The sequence below is a fragment of the Doryrhamphus excisus genome, linkage group LG22, assembly GCF_037039965.1.
Source record: "Doryrhamphus excisus strain RoL-2023G ecotype Guam linkage group LG22, RoL_Dexc_Guam_v1.1, whole genome shotgun sequence".
Classification (NCBI taxonomy): domain Eukaryota; kingdom Metazoa; phylum Chordata; class Actinopteri; order Syngnathiformes; family Syngnathidae; genus Doryrhamphus; species Doryrhamphus excisus.
Window position 1 is genome coordinate 4,673,223 of NC_136378.1, and position 22,594 is coordinate 4,695,816.

At 39.1% G+C, this 22,594-nt stretch overlaps 1 protein-coding gene across 4 annotated transcripts; it reads right to left on the bottom strand.

Moving 5' to 3' along the window:
- Positions 1-375: 375 nt before the first annotated feature.
- Positions 376-22,480, bottom strand: csnk1a1 (casein kinase 1, alpha 1). Of its 4 annotated transcripts, none has more exons than XM_058063917.2 (11): positions 21,777-22,479; positions 21,383-21,489; positions 14,844-14,970; positions 13,965-14,063; positions 9,274-9,357; positions 6,090-6,229; positions 5,836-5,914; positions 5,586-5,660; positions 4,998-5,104; positions 4,484-4,596; positions 376-1,112 (listed from the first exon to the last, which is right to left on the bottom strand). In XM_058063917.2, the coding sequence occupies exons 1-11, from the start codon at positions 21,897-21,899 to the stop codon at positions 1,105-1,107; spliced, it is 1,062 nt and encodes a 353-aa protein (XP_057919900.1). In that variant the 5' UTR covers positions 21,900-22,479; the 3' UTR covers positions 376-1,104. The 4 variants fall into 4 exon arrangements, with proteins under 4 accessions (XP_057919900.1, XP_057919898.1, XP_057919901.1 ...); XM_058063915.2 differs by having other exon boundaries at positions 4,448-4,596; positions 21,777-22,478; XM_058063918.2 differs by lacking the exon at positions 9,274-9,357 and having other exon boundaries at positions 4,448-4,596; positions 21,777-22,471.
- Between the last annotated feature and the right edge of the window lie 114 nt (positions 22,481-22,594).

Below are 22,594 nucleotides of genomic sequence, written 5' to 3' on the forward strand. Positions count from 1 at the left end.
CTCGGAGTCGGGGGGCCCGGGTGCTGGGCCTCTGATGGCACGACCTGCAGCTCCTCCCAGTGTGGACGGCCCCAAAGGTGGCATCTCCTTGTTCCTCAGTGCCATGCCATGTCTCCCTACTGTGTGTGTGTGGGGGGTCTAGTATGGAGGGTGGGAAGGAGGGGCTTTCTTTTGTTTCTGTTTTTTCCTTTTAATTGTGGAAATTGTTTTAATTCTGTAAAGCACTGTGTTGCATTTCTTTGCAGGAAAAGTGCTCTACAAATAAAGTTGATGTGATTTATAAAAAAAAACAGGAAATCAACCAAAATAATTCTTCTGTGTAGTTCTGAAATGCCTTTGGCAAAAACCGCGACATTGTAGGGCATGTTCAAACAATTCAGTTGTGTAATGTTTTTATTTGTATTTCTGAAGAAGACCATGGGTTTTACAACAGATTTAATAATAAGTCAAAGCTCTAAAGAAAGGGAGAGAGCCAGAGTATCAATCTACTACAGACTGTTGCCATCAGCTGTGTATAATGTCAGCAGGCAAACTCCTAACCACCATAGGGAAAAAAAAAACAAAACAAAACATGATTCAATAAGTTCACCGTTCCGTAAATAACCAGGGGTTTCTCAATCAGCTCTTCAGAAACAAAAAAAAGGGAGTTTTTAGGTTTTACATGTTGAAACATTTGCTCGGTAAAGCGGAGTGAAATAAGTGGAGGGAAGAGATTCTTGGAGATATTCACACAGAGAAAAAGAAAGGGTCAAGGCTGACTATTTTTTTTTAAATTCAGTTTTGAACAAAACCTTACAAAAAAGCCAACAATGAAAAGGAGGACAGACAGAGGGATAGATGAGAAGGTATGTCAGGTCAGGGTTACAGCCTCCACAGTCAAAGGTCCTTCTATTCCATTCTTCCTTTCTTTCAGAGTGGAGAGTTTTATTATATACACTTACAAATATATAGATTTACACACGTGTCTGCTGTGTTATCTATATATTTCCATTACACAGATAAGATAGAAGGGGGACACAAACTTTCTCTTTGTTGCATGTCTAGGAAAGAGCCTTGTTGTTCCTGGTCGCCAACACTTCTGCAGCTCTGCTCTGAAGAGACTACTCAGAAACCTACGAGCACACACACAGACAAGGAACATTAGCACAATTCTCACAACGCCGAGGATGAAGGTGGCGGCATGACGCACACCGAGTGACATCACTCGATTCACACAATTCCAAAGTAGCAGGAGGATATCGAATATGGAATAATGTATGCTACTTTTCAGAATCGTTTTCTGTCCAAAAGGCCTGAGAGTAGGCCGTTAAAGGGCAGAGGCGGACATCAACCTTGGAAGGGAAAAATGTAAGCCGAGGCACCGTCCACGTGGATTTTTATTTTGGTGGGCTGGAAAATATTTAATCACTTTAATCAATTAACTATAATTCTATCCTTTGCCAGTAAAAGTAAACCAGTCTCAAATTGGATGGATATATGCATCTACAAGGCGCCATTATGTCGCAATCAGCTGAGCTTATTATGGGCTTGCATTACTGAGCAAGCCCATATTGTTATTCCTTGTGATGTTTAGCTATTATTATATCTTAATCTTCCCATTTTTGTGCGCGTAATGCGGCCAAAACCGCAAGAAGGACCCCCACACATGTTACGTTGACGCTCAGGACTACAGTGGTATTTATTTTTTGGAACGTTTTGTGTAACCATGGCGACGCTATTCACCAAAAATGGGCCACTAGATTAGATACACCTGTTCTATTTTTAGAACAGCCACATTTCCAGGGAAAACGAGAATTTATAGACTTTTCACAGCCCTTGTAGCTCAGCCATACGGCCACGTAGAAACGTGATTAACGGCTCATTTTTGAGATAAACTTCTCAACTCTCATTGTGGCTAAATGCTAATTGCTAGCATGTTAGCATTTAAGCTAATTTACTCATGTCTAAAGGCAAATACACACATGGCATGATGTAGGAAGGTTATAGGACAACCTTGGCACTTTCTAAACTTGAGGCCCTCTTGCTAGGTGCTAGCATGATGACTGTTAGCATTTTAGCTAATTTACTCATTTCTAAAGGCAAATAGACACATGGCATGATGTGGGGACACTATGGGACTGCATCAACCTTTTCGGTACTTGAGGCTGTCTTGCTAGGTGCTAGCACGGTAGCTGTTGGCGCACCGGGCCCGAGGTTCACAGTACAGGTGGCAAGCCCATCAAAATTTCTGCAGGAATTTTCTAGTTTTTATAATTATTCTGTACCCAAGCAAATTAAATCAAAAATTAATTTGAACATTTCAGCAGAATACCCGATTACTACAATATTGTATCGCTGCGGCTTTAAACAGGGCCATGTTACACACCAAAACTACATAAGACGAAAGGATGCCTGGACAGGTCTGTCATTTGAAACTTCAAAGATCCTAGGGCTACCAAACCAAAAAAAGTGGTAGACCCAAAAAAAAAAGGTCACCACCCTGAGCTGGAGGATCATATTGTCGGCTGTCCACCAAGAAACGGGATGATCCTTCGAAATAGGAGGTTGGTACTTGTGGGTTTGAACAACAAAAGTCTTCAAAGGTCTGCTCTCCTGTAACCCAAAAAATTGCAGCACCAAATGGGACATTGAAAGGTGGAGGAACGTTTTATGCTCTGATGGGGAAAATTTACGGTCCTGACGGCTCCCAATGATAAGCAAATCCCACCTGAGATGCTTTCCACGCAGCACAGGGCAGGGGGTCGCCATCATGATATGGGGATGCTTTTTCCTTCAAAGGAACAATGGGGCTTCAGGTTGTTTAGGGGTGTCAAATGGCAGCTGGCTGTGTGGAGATGCTGCAGGGGGGGCATCCCTCATGTGTGATAATGACCTTATGCCCATTAGGAAAACTTTGCAGTTAACCTTAACCTTATGATTAGCTGCATATTTCAGTTTAACGATTGGCTGCTTTATCAAAACATTCTCATTTCTTCTTTTTGCATGGAACAATACACCGATGTGACTGACGTTTATGGGAAGATATTGGCACATAAATGGGTCGATTCCCGGATAAAGATGCATGTAGCGAGCAGGTGCAAAAAAATAAAGCATATTGAATTGACATTACCCTCACACAGCAAGCAGTAGATTGTTGTGTTGCTAGATGCTTAGCATAACTTACAGCTGACGTGACTCCATCCCGCACCCATGGCGTCCACTCATCGCCATTTGTTGCAAGTCTGTATTAGGTCATCATTAACCGCTTTGATTTCTGTGAGCTCCTGCTTCTTCTGCCAATATATGCCATGTCACACCAACACTGCACCATTAATGAACCCATTAGTCATTTTCCTGTATGTATTTCCTGTGCTTGTAGCATAATACACAGTGTGCAAGTGCAACCCACTTGGCTGTGGGCTTTTTTTCCCCTGACCACATAAACAACTGGTAAAACAATGGGTGAAATGTGCCCATCGTAGCTTGTTGCTTTGGAGACTCAAGGCCTCAATGATATATGTTTCTGTTTGTGATACAGACCTGCCCACCCTGAAGACATCTTATGAAGTCTAATGTACAAGCATATAAAAGGGTCCAAATGGGTGCAATGTATGAAAAGAGCATACCTGTTGACAGGTCTGGTGATCATGTGTTTAAACTGATAACGGTGCACATTAGAGGAAGCAAAATTACCAATGGCCTCAAATGGACACACATTTTTTCACTATCCATTTTAGACAAACATATCTGACATTTATACGTCATATTGCATAATGGATGTGACACGTGTAGGAACAGCGTGCCACAGTCACTGCAGTACATTGTTTTTCTAGTGGGGTGTATGTGTGCTGCAGAACATCCGTAGGAGTCGGCGAGTGCGAAATTGACAAACTTGACATTTAGGGCAAAATGCACGAAAGACACCTGATGGCCCTTCGGACAACTTATATGTACTTATTTCTAACTCACAAAGCAACTTACGTCGACCAGTATCCCTCTGTGATTGCTAATGAGACACCATCATGTTGGAAGGGTTCATAATGTTGACAAAGTTCAATGGGAAAACAAAAGTTGAAAAAGAATACAGATAATGGCAAACAGTCAAGAGTTAAGTCATCAGAATGAGTTAGTCAACAGGAGCAGAGAAAGAGAGCCCATTGTCCAGCCCCAACAAAGGAACATGATCTCAGTGCAACAAAGTTAGTAGACAAATTCCCCAAGGACGTCTTTGCTATAGCAAGACTGACCAATTGTGTCACTATCTCATTCCTTTGACTTTTCGCTCTTTTGTGATGGTGATTCTGCTCTAATTTTTCTGTCATTTTTGGTTTTCATTTGGTTCTTTTAGAGTTTAAAAGGGGAGATGGGGTGGGGGTTATATCATAGCAATAGCTGTATGTCTATTTACAATGCTGAGACGGAGCAATTGGTGTCTATAAAAAACGTCGCTTGGCTGTTTGCTACTAACCTTTCATGTTAGGCTTGGGTTTGTCAGTTTGCTTGCCTGTGGGGGTTTGTGCCTGTTGGCCCTGGCCCCCGGAGGAGGCCCCCTGCTGTGCTGCTTTCTGTTTCAGCATGGTCCAGTCGAATGTATAGTCATATTGGTGGTTCAGAGTCCTAAAACACAGCATTTTGAAATTTTAAGGAAGGTAGGGTAAAAAAAAAACAAAAGAGAACCAATGCCTTTACTATGATAGCATACAGGTGGTTTTGTCTTTTTGGTTTATTTTATGATCTGTAATTTATTTGATTTAAGAGCTCTTGACATGCCAATTACAGTGTTAAATAGTCTTAAAAAAATAAAGTTTATTGCTTTTGATATGATTTACTAACATTATGCCATATATTATCATTGCATTAATGAAAAAAATTGTCTAAAAATGCAAATAATATAGTTTATCGGCAATAGCAAATTTGTTACCACAATAGGATTATAACAGCTACATTTGCTGATATTCTTTGGCGGGGTTACCTTTTGAGTCATACTGAAAAAGTATTATTTTCCAAGTGGCACTTACCTGAAGAGGATGCGGAAGAGTTGGCGCAGATACATGTAATCTGGAGCCTCCTCAAAGCGCAGGCCACGGCAATAGTTCAAATACATGGAAAATTCTGCTGGAAAACCCTGGAGGAATGTAATAATACAGTGAGCTGTCCTGATGTGGAGGGAAATAATGTTCAGACATTCAGTGATGTGCACTGAGGTTCATGGCTGGTGGAGGTACCTTCTTAGTCAGGAGTTGTTTTTTTAATAAGATGAAAAAAAATATGCGGCCTTACTATTTTTAGGATGTGGAGTTCTTCTTACCCTATCTTTCTTCATGAAAAGCTTTGTTACTTTGTTGTAAATCTCTAATCTTTTTGTTATTATTGGCATTATAATCTTCTTTCTTAGCAGTCAAGTTCATTCATTCAGCAGTGTATTAAAATATATTGCATTTAATTTTCATTTAATTTAAAATTGCAAATTCAGCCATGACTTAACATTAACAATTGCAATCACACAGAAAAAAACTAATAATAAACATCAATTAATATTTTGATGTTATGAGCTTCCCCTGACTGCACATCACTCAAGACGCATGATGTGTGATGCGTGATCTTACCTTACAGAGGATCTCCACAGGTGTGGACATCTTCTTCTCTGAGATTTTCTCATACTTCTGTTTCTTTGTTGCAGCCTGGCAAACACAATATTCAGTGTCACAACAGCATGTCTTGTCCCATAAACAGCATGTGAGCGCCAATATGGCAGAAGTAAGAAGTCAGCACCCAAAACTTGTGAACAGTTAAGCAATGAATCCAGGTCCTTAAAACTATACCAAGAGAACATCAAACATCAGTTACTACTCATACCTTCAGTCCTTGCCATGGTAGACTGGTTCTGTTGAAGTACATCAGCACATAGCCTAATGACTCCATGTCATCACGGCGACTGGAAACAACAAATAATTGAAATTTAGCTTACAAACAACATAACTCAGCATATAGTCATAAAATGACTAATGCATAGAACGCTAAGACAACGCTTAAGACAAACATTTCATAGTTCACCTAAATGGACAATAAAAAATTCCAAGTGAAAAACTTGTGTTGGCATATCAACAGACCTCTGTTCAATGCCGAGGTGTGCATTGATGGAGGCATAACGTGCTGTGCCAGTCAAGTTCTTGTCTTCTCTGTAGGGGATGTGCTGTCGTGTTCGGTTATCTCTGTACTTCTTCGCCAATCCAAAGTCAATAAGGAACAACTGTACAGAGAGAGAGAAAGAGAGAGAGAAAATATTTTGTTATTGTTTGTACTTCCACCAGAGGGATTAGAAATAAGCATGCAAAAATGTGTCCACAATATGATGAAGTTTTTTCTATTAAAATTCCAATAAGGAGTGTACTCTCCTATGCAGATAGATTGGGGCCTCTGACCAAAGGACTCGGGTGCAATTCTGTCCACTAGGCACTCACAGTATGTTGCACTGCAACAGTATATCACTATTAATCACTTACTAGTATCTGAGAGGTTATAGCATATGCATGTGGTTCAGCCATGCTGCATATTTGGAAGTAATGCTGATAACATCGCAAGACAAATAAGTGGATAAAAACTGTCATGTCTGTTCTTATCCCAACTACAAGCTGCTAACACACAGCTTTATTAAACTGTACTATAGCTTTTGCAGCACAAAATGCAAAAGATTGTTATTTTCAAACTTAGTCAGCAACAACCTTAAGCAAAATGACCACATCGACCACTCATGTAAAATGACATCTTCACAATTCTGATTGTGTCAAAGCAAAACTGGTACAGTATCTTCAACTACCCATATCATTATCTACCCATGTGTGACATGGAACAATATAAATACAATTTAAATGATAGAATACCGTGGCGAATGTCCCAACGACTGCATTCTGAGAGTACATCATTTCAATTCCCAACAGTCACCTCAGCTTTCAAACACTTAAAAATAAGCTGAACAATGAAACACAATTTTAAATGTCGTACTAACAAAGTCACATTTGAACTGAAATAGGACTACCACACAAACGATAGTGTATATTAAAGGAAAATCACCCTTATGTGAAACATGAACACACATCTTTCCCTTTTCTGTGCGTTCTAAAGAGAAAAAAGCAGCTACCACGTGGGAGCGAACAATGCACATAACAAGACACACCAATTTCAACCATAAAGCCCTAAAAAAAAACACCAGCAATGTTCTATTTACATAACCGACCTTTATATAAACCAAACATTAGATTGTAGCAGCTAACACAAACTAATTTTCTGGCGTAGTGATGAGGCATAATGATGCAGCACCTGGGAAACAAACAAACATATGAACGAGTATGAATAGACAGCAGAAAAAGTTAGCATGAGGGAGCTAGGAATACATGTATTCTTAGCGTCTTAGAATATGCCTATTTTGACTATATAGCACTCTAAAAAAAAAACAACAATGTTTTATATACATGCTGTGACTGTGCAGTAACAGGTATATTCATGATGGCTCTCATTTATTTTGTTGCTCTGGCATCAGCGAGCTAGCTAGCTTTTTTTAAACCGTGGTGACATTTTGTCTTTAAAACAAACAATGCGGGTCATTCGCAGATTGTTTTCGCCCCACAAGGAAGTGACTTTAAACAAGTGACTTTAAAATGTCACTTAAGAACATTGCTCTATGCTCTTGCTTTCTCCACTGATTTTGAGAAGTTGTCCGAAAAAATATTTGCTTCAAATCCTCGTATTTTTATAACTCTTCAATTCAGACATGATGCCTGTATTTAATGACAAATGGGCACATTGAGTGGAAATGTACTTTGTAAATGGAGGTGTACTTTGTAAATAAAGTCCTCTTTAAGGACAGATTTGTATAAGATATTAAAAGTATTGTACTCCGTTAACTGTGCTATTTTTAACAAAAAAAAAAATTGAATAATTAATTGCTAAGGTCTTAGTACTACTATTCAGGTTTGAGTCAAATAGTACAAACTGCACCTTCCCCAAGCGTATCTGCACATCTGCATATTTCTGTGCTTTTTTTTTTTTTTACCACTGTGCCGTTTCATATGCTGAGCAGAATTTAGTGCTTTGCAAGCCACAGTGCCACCATCCGTAAACAATGCAAAAAAAAACATGACAAATCTAGAAGTGAAATGAAACAATACGTGTTATGGTAGTAGAAGCAGAAGCAGCCACATGCAGTGCAAAACCCTTTGTACTGACTATAATGACATCTGATTTACAATGGTGCTAAGACACCTCTGATGATCTTACTGACATACAGGATGATACAATACTGTTTCAGTCAAAGTTGTCCTGTAAAGCTGTGTGGTGTGTGTGTGTGTTTGCCACTTTCCTCTCCTCACTGTACATCCCCACATCCCACATGATGGTGTGGATTTAAATATCAGATGAGAAGATAAATATAATGTATAGAGAATGTTGCAAACTGTTTGCGTTAGTAAGTGGAAGGCACATGAGATCTCAACCACATCTGCAGACAACATTATTTGCATTGGGTCGTTACCTTTCTTCTGTAATTGCACTGCTAATGCAGTCACTGGACAGTTGTCCGTCAGTAGTCAATTATTCACCACAACACTACAGTGGGAGATTTGTGATCACAATGAAATCATTTTAAGTTTGGGTGGAATACAAATCTAAAAAGGTGGATAATCCTCTGTCAAAGGGCACAATTATTAGTAAATTGTGGTTATCAGCCAGCCCCGACCTTTTGACAACTTACAATGTTAAACGTACAATGTTTCAACCTGTATTTCATTTGGTCACTGTGAACCTCAAGATAATTGCGTATAATGAGTCACTCAATTTTAGTCATTTATTTGCTTTCTCATTACATCAGCTATCATCCAATAGTAATATTGTCACAAGATAATACATTGACCAAACTTTAACATTAATCATTCCAAAAAGGTTGTTTCCTTACATTGCAGTGAAAACTGTTGTCTTATGGGCTTAAACTATGGCACCAGGTTTGACATTGTTTTATAAAAAATAGAGTAGGTGGAATTAATTTACTCGCACGCCAAAAATCGTACAAGGGACTTCCTTTAGGGTAGGTAAGAGTGCAGCCTTCAGATTTTTACAAGTTGAGAGCTCGTAATGAACATTTATACCGTCCTCTCCAATGGAATGAAGTGCACACTGGGTGGTTTGGTATAGTAAGTGCAAGATGAGCGCTAATGGTCTGATTCACAAGCCTGTATAGTTAATTATAATTGCAAAGCGACAACTGCTGTTGTGAGGCAGCTGGTGTTGCGGTAAAGGTCACACCTGGTTTAATCCTGAGAAAGATGGGTCCTGAGAAGAGCTAACCGCCAAGCTTCTTTTCCTCTTCCCCACTGATGAGTCTAAACACTAGGGGCAGACAGTAGAGGGGCAGGGGTCAAAAATCACAGCCTCTATCCACCTTTAGTCACAGTTAACATGAGTACAACAGGCACTTCGTGTTGCACCCACGTAGTTTAATACTAATTACTTTTGTACAACAAGCGCCTTTTGTACATTTAAGATTGGACCTACAATCACAAATTCCTTATTTGGGCATTTTTGCGTTGTATGATAAATACGGCCATCAGTCAAGAAGAATTAATGAGTGATCTTCTGACAAAACGACCATGAAAAGATCAATATTGCATGAAAAGAGAAAAATCCCCAGAAACAAAATGAAACGTCCAAATCCTGTCTACCAGCAGTTAAAATAGCCAGAGCAAATCCAGTATGGATTTATGATTAGATATTAACTTGTGTTCACCTTTTCACCCAAGGCCTGAATGTAACAAAGTTATCTGGCAAAAATTTTTCTACAGCCACACAGGTTGCTGTCATCATACAGACACCACTTTACGAAAATCATGTATGATGTATCATTTTGCTTTGCCACTTATTTATAAATTGTTAACTACTTAGTGTGAAAAATTTCACCTTTGGTGCGATATTACAAAAAAATCATTATGAATGAGATTTCCCGGTATAAAACTACAAAAGGATGGATGCCAGCATGTGGTGCTGTTTTCATACTATGTTGATTTGACCACATTAAAGAGGTTGCTAAATAGGTTCTGCCAAACAGGGTGCAGTTTGGGAAAGCACAATGACACCACAGTGAGTTCCAGGTGGATTTTAGTACCCCTACCTGATAGAGGCAGACCAACATCCACCAGGGAACAATTCAATCCATGTGTGAAACTTATAAATCCCGACAATCCAGTAGGAAATCTCTAACAAGTAGGGTTTGGCGGTATTTTATTCATTTATTTTTTTAAATACACCGGTATAATTCTACAAATGATATGAAAATGACTTATACTGGTACAAATTATAAAGCCAAGTTGATGGCTGCACGCTGCGGTGGATACATAAGATGAATCCAACGCTGTCATCATGAGAAGGAACGTTCGTGTGGGGAAGTATTTACTCAGCGGACCTCCCGACTGAAACAGGTTGAAATGTTCTGAGCAATTTTTCTTTCTACAAGTGTAGGAAACATCATTTTTGACATTTTTTTTTAAAAAAGGAGGTGACTGTATGTCACAAAGCCATAATGCAATTATCTGGAGATTCTTTAACAGGGCACAGATTTCTCCACAGTACTCTAATGTAGGTGGTCCTCAATTCATGTTTAGACGTACTCTGTATTTTTTTCCCAGTTGGGAAAATTGGACAGGACGGTTGTGGTGTGCATACAAGTTCGTCCTCGTCACTACTTTCAAACAAATGCGACAGATTGGTTCATCTGTGTTCATGCGCTCACGTTAATTCTGTTTAAAAGCAAAATATTCACACTGGGGCTGTGGCCTTCCCCTGTGAAACCATCCCTTTTGTGCCTTTATTCATGTTAGCGTATGCTTTTTCACTGGGCTAACTTGCTGCTAGCACTCTATGTATCCACTCACTAGTAGTACTGGGACAATGAGGCAGAATGTGAGTGGAGGGTACTCTCTCCACTGTAGCACCAACGCACACAGACAGATGCAGAGTGAACACACTTGTCATCTAAGCCTGTGTGGTGAAGAGGGTGATGCATGTGTGTTTGTTGGCGCTAGAGAGTGTCCACACAGAGTGCTGCAACTGAGTGGGGAATGCAAAATGGTGATTTTCCTGAAAGGAGTACCAGTGAATCAGAGTATTCACAAGTGTACCAGCGACCGTCCAGTTATTTTGAGGGTCATGACACACAAACTACAGGGATTTGATGCCATAGCCATGTGAAAATATACTCCAAACATATTGAATAAACAGAGGAAACAAGATTGAATACTTTTTTCGTGCCTGCTGCATACAAAACAATGTCAATTTCAGCCTGTTTATGCATTGTCATTTCGACATAAAATATTAGTGACAAGGACAAAAAAAATAAAGTTTAACTAAGAGTCCCATTTGATTTTCATTGGGATCATATATTCTTTATTGTTTGTTCAAAATCCCTTTAGATTACTAATTCATGTGCAATATATATATATTTTTTTTATTGTAACAGGCCTAGATGGGGCAAGTAAATGGGTCAAAGCTCGACTGCTCAGTGTGAGGGATGGCCTGCTCAAGGCAGGACGACAACGTGGAATCGTGCCCAAATCCAGCATAGTACGAAAAGCCTAGGGGAGTGCAGCCTGATCTGAGCAGTCACAGTGAATGTACACTTCACTGGAGTGGTATTAACTCTTTATCATGAGTGGCACACAGGCAACAGTGAGTGGCTCCATGGCCTGCCATTCATGTATCAAGCTGAGTGACAAGTGTCAGGGATAATGGGATTCCAAGTTTAATTGCGAATGTTTATCTCTTGCATTAATCTCATTATCATGTTTCACTTAACACACTTTGGGGGTGTTGGGACCCTCCTCCAGGACCCATGATAAGAAAGCACAAAGGGCTCTGGATTATAACAACACTTAGGATATATTATTTTAAAAAGGTGAGCATTGTAACATGTATGAGTAAATGCACACATGTCTCAATGTTCCTTTGACAGTCTACACTTATATGGACACATCAGTCACGTCATGTATTAAAACGGGCTTCTCCTAGATTGTTCTGCAAATTAGATTTGAATAGGTCATTCAAATATTTGACTTAATTCAGCTTCTGTAAAATGAATTTTGTCTCCTTGTCTGTTAACACACTCCTTGTCTGCAAATTTAATGTTAGAGTGGCATCATTAGTCCTCCATAGAGACATGCATGCGTAAAAGCCAACTGCCATAATCGATCAATCAGGGTATCTGCACAAATTTCAAGTACAAATATAAATATAAAACCTTTTCTAAAACAATGAAATGTAAGATTATATAAGTGCAAAAAAAAAAATATTCAGAGGGTGTGGCGTCATAGTCTAATTTGCATAGTCTGTCATGACACTTTTCCCATCAACGGTCATATACTGAGCCCATTTCATATTTATAATAAAATTTACAATAAAAAAAAGACTAAAAAGCAGCAGCCGAATAGAGCCCACGTGTTCACAAGAACAGTGTGCGCCAACGTGCTAGTCAAAAAATGCAGTTACAACCGAGTACAAAACTTATGAACAAGTTGGTTGCACATAACCGGGAAACTTTAATGCGATCCAACTCATAGCACACTTGAAACAGCATTACATGGAAAAATTCCCATGAGATGACAAGAAGTCATTAACTATAACTGAAAAGATGATCAGCCCTTGCTTGTGGTGGGTAAAGTCAAGTATAAACGCTTAATTGAGAACCTCGAAACTCTCTATATTATGCCTTGCTGCCACTACATTATGGATAAAAGCATACCTCAGATGCTTAAAAAGTAACCTGCTGTTTTCAAATATTTCAAAATTAGTCATAAAATGTACGATTCATGCAGATATCTGATTAATATCAGTATCAGCTGATATTCAAGACTGCAATATCAGTATACAAAAATCTTGACAAATGCAATAGCATTCAATAAGAACTCAATCAAAAGCAACAATTGGTGGCCTGCAAAGCCCCATCAAAGAAACCACTGCTGCAGCAAAATGTCACTCTTCCTTTGCCTTACAGCAATAGCGTTTGTCGATGTGCAGATATATGTACTCCTTCCAAACTTCATGTAAAACTTGTGACAAAATTTAGGGACGCTAACTGGAATAAACAGGTCGGGAAAAGAAACGTCTAATTTCACAAGAGTCTTGATGGCCACCGGGAACAGCTGTGAATGTACACAATATGAGTCATGTGACTATGTAAAAACGCATTGTTAGTTGTTTATTTCCCCCCACTGGCAGGTTGGGGCTGTTATTGTGTCAATAAAAACAATGCAATTTGAATATCGAGGAGAATGACATTTTAGACACACACATTTCTACTGGTTGAACCACAAGGGCCAAGCAGGTAACGACAAAATACAGTATAGAAAGCCTGACCTCACTCTTCACACTTTTGGCCTTGATATGACCAGCCAACCCATTGAAAACATAAGCCCCTTTTTCACCATAGAAACTATTCAGAAACTTACCTGGGATTTTGAAAAAAAAAAAAAAAAAAAAAACAGCACTTTTCCACCAACTTTACTCAGACAAATATTATGGGGAAAATTATCACTTTCCCAGGACACCAAACTGTCCCTGAAAAAGTACCTATTACCAGAGGGGTCTTTTCAGAAGCCAGGAAACTTCACGCCGGGTTGTGTGCACAAGAATGGCGATTGTCGGAATACGTTCGTACTGTTTACTTCAGCCAACCACCTAGCATGCAGTTGCAAACCTATTTTTCTTTTTTCTTTTTTTTTTTTTACAAATTGATCATTTGGAAAACAGAGCAAAAGAAGAGAAGCTATGAGAAGTGGACGGGCGACTCGTCAAGGTTGGTGGAAAAGGGGCTAATGTGTACTTATCCATTTTGGTGGCTCGAGTCACAAGCCGCAATTTAAAAAAATATTTACATTTGGACTGGAAGTTTAAAATGACTACAGTTGAAACACAATCAACTCTTTGAAACACGTTTTTGCGCGTCTTACCTTGTTACAGTGACGGCCGATGCCCATGAGAAAGTTGTCTGGTTTGATATCTCTGTGGATGAAGTTCTTTGTGTGTACATACTCAATTCTGCTGATCATCTGAAATGCAAGGTCAGGAAAAGAGCTTTAGGAAAAATAACTATTCATCATACATATTGAGAATGAATTGAATATTGAAAATGAGGTTAACCTGTTAATTCATCCTGAAGTGTTGGTCACACTTCATTCAAATAAAAGCTGAATGCATGTGCCATTAATGATTGTGTATGCTTGTTTATCTCCAAAATTAATTTATACCCGACTCACAAAAACTACAGGAATCTTTGAAATTTCACTATGCACTGTCCAATATGCAGGTATTGATTTCAGTCACTCGGATTGAATTTTTAACAAAAAGGTTACTGAATCGTTTTGGATCATATCATGAACCAATTATGTTCTTGAAACGTATCAGCAACCATGAATCGATTTGGTACTAAAGCGCATTGTTACACCCATACTGAGAGGACGAGGAATAGCCAAGCTTTTTTTGAATGTAAAGTAGCAAAAACAAAAGTCCTTAATACACATTAACAAGACTGGCTGGAATTGCGTTACAGCAAAGAAGATCCAAACAGCTTTGAACAAGAAATTAGCAAGTACATTTTTAATGAGTCTAAATAGAGAATACTACAACATGTCCAAATAAACGATGCAATACGTTATTGCCTATGTCAGCAGCCAAAGGCTTGTCCTCACCTGGATAACGTTTGGAAATTCTATTATAAAGAATATATCAGATATGTCACAATACGGATTTTAGGCTATATCTTCCATCCCTACCTCTAGCAAAATCATCACCTCAGAAGACTGCATAGAAATGGGATGTGTGTGGGCTACCTGGTCTGCCAACATAAGGACTGTCTTCATGGTGAAACGACGTGAGCAGAAGTTGAACAGGTCCTCAAGGCTGGGGCCAAGCAGGTCCATGACTAGGACGTTGTAATCTTTCTCTTGGCCATACCACCTAAAAAGAGAAGTAATGCGAGTGAGTTTTTGCTTTTTAGCAAACAAGGTCAACATTTTGCCAATTAGCAAAATTCATGTTTAACACCCAGTTGCTCATTTCACACCAGTTTACATTAGGCAACATCATAATGGTTGTGACTTTTCCACTTTTCCACAAACCTCTCATTTGGGGCTTTGAAAGACTTCTGAGTGTTTCCAACTACCCCAAACTCATCTTTAAGATTCCCTTTGTTCGGTTGAAACAGATTTGCATCATTTCTGATCTGTTAAATTGAACCAATATGACCCTCAAAATATCACCCTTCTCCGTGAGGATGGCTTTCTCGCTGACCAAGACACACCAAAGCCACTTCACTGACTTTAGTAAACCCCACAACACCATCTCTTGTTTTAATAGTCTTGTTTTGTATTTTGCCTACTTAACCATAGAAGGTCTGATGTACTGTTCAGCTGTTCATTAGGCATCAGTGTAAAAATATACCACTCAGTCATTACTCTCGACAACATTTTCAGGAAAGTCCACCATTACAGATTACCAAGAATTATTTTACCTGGTTAAGTAAATAGTTCTTACACAGTTCTTATGTATGAAATCTAAATTATCCACTCACCTAATAAGCTACCTCTGCAATGGTGCATCTGCTGCACTGTCTGGCAGTATTGCATAGTAGTAAAAAAGAAATGCAAAGCATCAGTTTGTAGTTTATGTAAGGCTAAAATAAAGTCACGGTGGGGCGGCAAACAAAACATTCAACACAACAAACCTCATTCACTATTTAAGAAACCACCACACTGTAAAATAGGCATCATTTGGAAGCTAAAGCTAGTGGGACAAAGACTCTTTAGTCCGTTAATTACATTTTTTTTTTTACTATAAGCACAGTGGCCCCACAATGGCAACTGTCTCCTCTCACCAGCCTGTTTTTGTCCATAGATTGTGGAACGCCTATTTGATGGCATCATAGTAACCTTGAAATTAAATCACACTGTATCATGTAATGACCGTTGTGCACAATTATTTATTACTTCTTCAATATTTACTGTAGACCACAAACCACCCGCCTGTCATCACACGTAAAATCTGAATCATGATCATATGGCGAGTTCAAACCGATTTAAAACAGGGGTACCCAACCACCAGGCCACAGCAAAGTACTACATGGGCAGGGCTCATGGAGGTTTATGAGCAGTGTATCCAACTTGCAGCACGATTAAAGCAACTTTGAAGAAAAAGGAGAGGTGAGCTATTTGTGTTTTATGTGACTGGCAACATTTAGATTGAAGCAGATCTCCATTTGTCATTAAATGCAGACATGTCTGCATTGAACAGTTACAAAAATATGAAGCGTTGAAACAAATATTCTTTGGGGAACTGCTCAACATCAGCGACATTAACACAACGTGTTTATGTTAAACTATTTAGGCACACAACTAGCCTTTGAAGACAAGATAATTCTTAATGATAACAGCAAGGTTGTTCAGTGACATAAGTTAGAACATACTCCATGAACACGATAGCCAGCTCTGAACTTTAAATACAAAATGTCACTGTGGAAGAATAGTCGCATTTGGAGTATGAAGACCAGAGGCTAGGCAGAAAACTAGCTAGCTGCCACCAGAGAGGTAGCGTGACACACAGCACACACACACAACTAGTAGTGCATTCTCTCGCGCCTAGCCTCTCCACACTGGCACAAAGAGACTGAATGACTGACAGGAGGTTCACTCGCCCTGTTCATTCTACTATAGAAACGACGCGTCCAGGTGTTGACTAATGTGCAGAGTATACCCTGTTGTCATCCAGCCTGTTTGGTAGAGAGAGAGAGAGAGATGGAAAACCAACAAGCATGCACATGTCGATATAGTGAGTCTGCAAGTTTGTTATTTATCAGACGGTTAATTGCTTTATTGATTATCGTTGCAGGTCTAGTAACATACAAATTCAAAAACAGCTCTTAAGTCGTCCTAATTTTCTTTAACCTCTGGAGAAACTGTGATTGGTGTAGGCATGAAAAGTATCAAGGTTTCAAAGTGTTATATTCTAGCCCTTAATTTACGTGTTAACAGAATTGCATCCGGAATCGTAGAATTGGCAAACAAAAGCAGAGTCTTCAGTTATTCATTAACTTATTTTACCTTTTGCAACAATTAGCAGAAGATGAACTGAGAACATATCAAATCTGTCTATTTAATGGCAACGTTAGCACTGCCAACATTTAAATTGCACTTTATTTACAAAGTACATCTCACTCAGTGTGTTCATTTGTCATTAAATACAGGTGTCATGTTTGAATAGTACCTCCACAACCTTCCTGCCAAAATGGTCTGTTTTAATGTGTCCCACCCACTGGCCGCCTCTGGGCACGCTCATTCCACTGTGATTGGTCATACATCCAAAGTGCTTCCTAACTACAAATGAACCCCACTTTCTAATAGTGGCGCTATTAAGATCTAATAGTAGAATTTTATTGCATCCCGTATAAAATAACTTTTAAAACAGTAGCTTTGAGGAAAGAATACATTTCGAGCGATTTACGAATCCTTTTGCAACATTTTACGAATATACCTACTTTGGCACAGCTATGATAGTATCTGTTAGTGTAGCTGCAAGAAGAGAGTTGAAAAAAGTCACAAAAATGTGAGGTGACAAAAGCTAAACTGGAGGATGTTTTAAATGTGAGGGAGGTGGTACGAGTGGAGGAGGGGCAGCAAGACCAGCAGGTTGGACAGGCTCAGGCTAGACTTAGCTTCAACACCAAAAAAGTAATACGAACAATATATATATATATATATATATATATATATATATTTTTTTTTTTACATTGGTGTTGAACAACTGCTTGCTACTTGTTGATGTCAGCGCTGAAGCTGTAGTAATGCTACATTTGATCAACTTTCCAACAGCCCAAGCAGCTGTTCACCGAGCCGCACCAACTTTCAAGCGCCCGCGATCACCAGTTCTGTTTCATAGCACACTTCATACATGGAAGAGATCTGTGTTGACAGTTTAGTGACATGGCGGATATATTTAAAACCCAGCAAAATGGGAAAAATAGAGCAAGAGGGTATAATGCAACTAGAAAGCTAGAAGCTAGAAAAAACAAAGATTTGTCTATAAGCATATGTATAATGTTTTTAATGCAATTTTAAATTAGGAAACTCAAAGGACAGCCCTGACGTAAATAGACAAAGAGAAAAACAGTGAACTGTATTATGTATAAAAAAACAGTGGTTTGTTTGATTTAAAAAAAATAACATGCCTGCATTGTGATTCAGCAATAAAAGCAAAACCACTAATTTTGTCATTGTAATTTTATTCAAATTAAATTTAAAAAATGTATGTTAAAATCTCATCTTGTGCATCGTCTTGTCTCGTGACATGCCTACTTATTTACTCCTATTACAGTAAAGTCTCGTTATATCGATATTCTCGGGAGTCGGAAAAAACACCGATATAACCGGACTATCCATATATCCGATCCTGCGCCGAACTGCATTAAAAGTGGGCGGATCTTTGATATGGCATGTAATTTTCTCCTTGAGTTCATGGATTGCGTATCTAGCATGCTTTTGTACTGCAATAAATTTTGTACTACAGTAAATAAAAATAAACTTACGCTGTAGTGATTACCGGTTACCGGGACATAATTCACCCCGGAACTATCGATAGGGAAGGTGTTGCCACCCGGAGGGGTAGGCGCGAGGGACGGGTGTTTTCCGCTGTGTGTGCTGCACTCTGGTTGTGGAAGTGTGAAAAATAAAGTTGACTGGAAGCAGCCGTTCGCCGTGTTCTTTTTTGGTATTGAAATCCTTAAGCAAAGATTGATTTAAGCTGCTTTTGTATCGATATAAGCAGACCAAATTGGCTGGCGGGCGATGAAAAGGGCATCCTAGTAACCGGATTATCATAATAACCGTGTATCGTACTAACGGAGCTAATTATATCATAAAAGACTAGAAATTTGCCGGGAAATGAAAATAGTATCGTAATAAGTAGTAATTCGTTTTAACCGATATCGATATAACAAGACTTTACTGTATTCAATACTCTCCCGCATCTCCATGTAGCGAAGGGGTGCTTAAAGCTAACAGCTGCTCCCGAGTGTAAACAATGTACCATGAGTCAAGCTATGAACGTAACAAGATGACCATCTATCACTACACACTTGCTTAAGGGGTCAGCATGGCACCAACAATACAAAAGTAATAAATAAAGCACTATTAAACACTAAAATCACAGAAGAGGATACAGAGCTGCTGTAACTAGCTTGCACTCGGGCGACGCCATCCAGTCTATATAGATATGAACGATATGCTTGTTTTTTTTAATCAAAATATCAATATTTTAAAATCAATCCATCTCCTAGCCCTAGTGTAACGCCAGGTTAATGTATGTCTTATTTGCTGTGATTATAATAAACTATATTGTACAGTAAATGTGATTATATGGGTGTTCTCAGGGCTACAGACTGACTTTATAGAAGCACAGTGGCCCCTAACTTCCAATTTTAGTGGCGCAAGCAGACAATTTAGAGGAGCACACCAAAATCAACTTGCAAAGTAAATACTCACATTTCCTTTGTTTCCCCACTGTATTAGTGATGAATACTATTACCTCCAATACCGCCCTCTGTTCACACACACATTGCCCCCCCCCCCCCTCTTTAACGTTTGTCCCCTTTGTTCCTCTTTAGGAGTTAATGTCACTTGGCAAATTACCTAATTTGCACATTACTGTCAACTACTGAGCTGAAGTGTGGAAGAGGAGTCAGCATTGACAAATATTCAATAATAAAATGGTAGGGATGCCAAATTTCAAAGAAATAAATAAGGGACACCTTGTTGGCAGTACAAACCAACTTACTTTTTTGTGGGATTTGTGCCTTTTACTGAGTAAGTTGATACCTGTTGTATAGTAATAGTAACACACGGAAAATGCGCCATGTCTCCAGGGCTCTAATAATGGTAAAAACTCTATTAGGAAGTTGAATGGGTTTTCTATGCTCCAACTGCAACAACATTCTGTTTATGGTTGGGTCCTAAACCAATTAACGACGATAAACGAGGGACAACTGTAAAGGTATTCTGGTGCTAGGAGACAGGAAGTGCCTGTGGGGTCCAGATTTCGGCTTTAATTTGGCTTACGGCTGCAACAGTAGCTTATGTTAGTTATTACTGCGTCTTGTTGTGAGATCATTCAAACCTGCAATAAAAGTCTATTGTTCTGGCAAAGTCTGGTGCTTGTGTGTCACTGAACATTACAGTAAAGCCTAGGTCACAACCGGATGTATGATTTTTTTTTTTGGCTGTGCAATATTTGGCATTTGCCAAATTGCTGCATTTTTTTTGTTCGCAGAGAACATAGTTGTGGTGATCATTAATGAGTAATATCTCGACATGTATGTAGGATGTACGAAATATCTGGACATGCGTTGGCCACACTAATTACACATTGGGTGCACGTCACACAATTTTTTATTTTATTTTGCCCAAACCTGACAGAAGCAAAATTTATGAAAGACATTAGCCATACAGGCAACGCACAAAGATGTAAGAAGTGGGGAATTTTGTCTTGCAACATGGATAAAAAGGAAGCGCCCCGTGGAGTCTTAACATTACTGACATCTAGTGACCGATTATCACGACATCTTTGAGGGTTGTCAGAGTGCCTCATATCTTTTGGTTCAACTTAGGCGAAATAAATAAATATTATTTGCTAAACTATGCATTAGTCTCTACATCAGAAATTCCTTCAGCTATTTTGCATAACTGGGGCACAATTATCAATTCAAACGTTTAAGACATTTATTAAGGAAAATGTTAATATATTACAGAAATGTGTTTGAGAAGTTTCTGCACAGTACAGTGTACTTTACTCAGAGTACCATTAATTATTATCCAACACACGCAAGCAACATGTTCTATCCACATGAAATGATCCTAAAACGAACACCTGGAGCACCAGTGTGAAAACCCAATGTTTGCACCACACGGTCCGTCTAATAACATCAAAAAGCAGCGCAGTTGAATGTAATTCTGATCTTTCTGACGCAGTTCGACACTTAACGACAGGCTCAAGTTCTTGTTTTCCCTGCTGGGCTCCGCCGCCATTTTCTATTCCGAGCAGAGGAAGACATGTTGAGAACAACAAAAGAGGAGCGGCCATTTCCAACACATAGCAAAGCTTTCCTCGCCTGCAACAGCTGCTATTTATACAAAAAAACAACAAAATAATCTTACTGACATGATCACTAATACAACTGCGACTTGATGTTGTGGAATAAATGTATAGTAATTACAAGCGATAACAGGCAGAACGTTGTTAACGGAGTTGGCTAGGAGAAGAGCGATTACACAACAATAAAACATTAGTTTACAGAAACAAAACATGGAACCAAGAATGCCCTTACCGTATATGTGGAATGCCAACGCCACCTTGTAGTATTTTATACAGTTTACTTTCGTATAACAACTGTGGATGCCTGGCTTTCTGCGACTCCAATTTGACTGCTACCTCCTAAACATAACACACGGAACAGGTGACAGTCAGATTTGTTCTTAGCATGTGTGAAATAAATTCGATGTCATTGTCTACAATATTACAGATTAACTAAAACAAGTTAATTCGTTAGTTGAACACATGGGACTATGGATAATCATGTGTAATACAAAGGAAAGCCACTGTGGATTGGGGAAGGAACCTGACAATATTGTATGTTTAATAGTGTAATTAAATACGTGTAATGAACTGACGTTCTATTTTACGTAGACAAATTAGTATACACATTTAGAAAAGCGTATTACCTCTCCATTTGTGACGTTGATGGCCAGATAGATGTCGCCGAAAGACCCCGATCCAATTTTCCGGACAAGCTTGTACTTCCCACCGACAATGAATTCGGCTTTCGAGCCGCTGCTGCTCGCCATAATATCCACCAAATGACAACAGCCACACGATTCACTTCAGGAAATTCAGTTTTGTGGGTAAACTAAACTGGTGAAACATAAATGTAGCCCTGAGTCACTTGGCGTTAGCTACTTCAAAACTATGCTAACGTAATGCGCCAATTGGAAAACAAATGTCAGTCTGTTGGCCTTTTTTAATGCTACCATCCGCAAAAGATCTTCGTTGAAATACGAAATCCTTGAAGAAACACTGTATGACGCGGTAGTAACGACATACAAGTGGATCTATATCGAAAGATCTTGCGGCCTTGTACGACCAGCCAGTAATAGCTAACGTTAGCTAAATGCTAACGCTATCGCGAGGATCGTCGTTGAAAAAAAACGACCTCAAAAGCTTATGGCTGAAACGCCACAATATAATAACGTTCCCGGCGAGAATGTTTTTCTATCCAAACATTTCGGTCCCAAACATCTACTGGACTATCTTCAAGGGTCGCAACCGTTGGTCCACAGCGCAACCCGTTCACTCGGCCATTTTGTCTTCTCTACCCTTTCTCTCAGCTGTTTTCCGCTGCTCAGGTTTGATAGCGCATGGGCCCTTCAGGAACTATGGGAAATATGGACTTCGGTCTCATGGCGGATGTTCATGACAATGATCATATATAGCGCAAGTAGTTCTTAAGCTATATAATTACTATGATATTTAAGCATTGTTA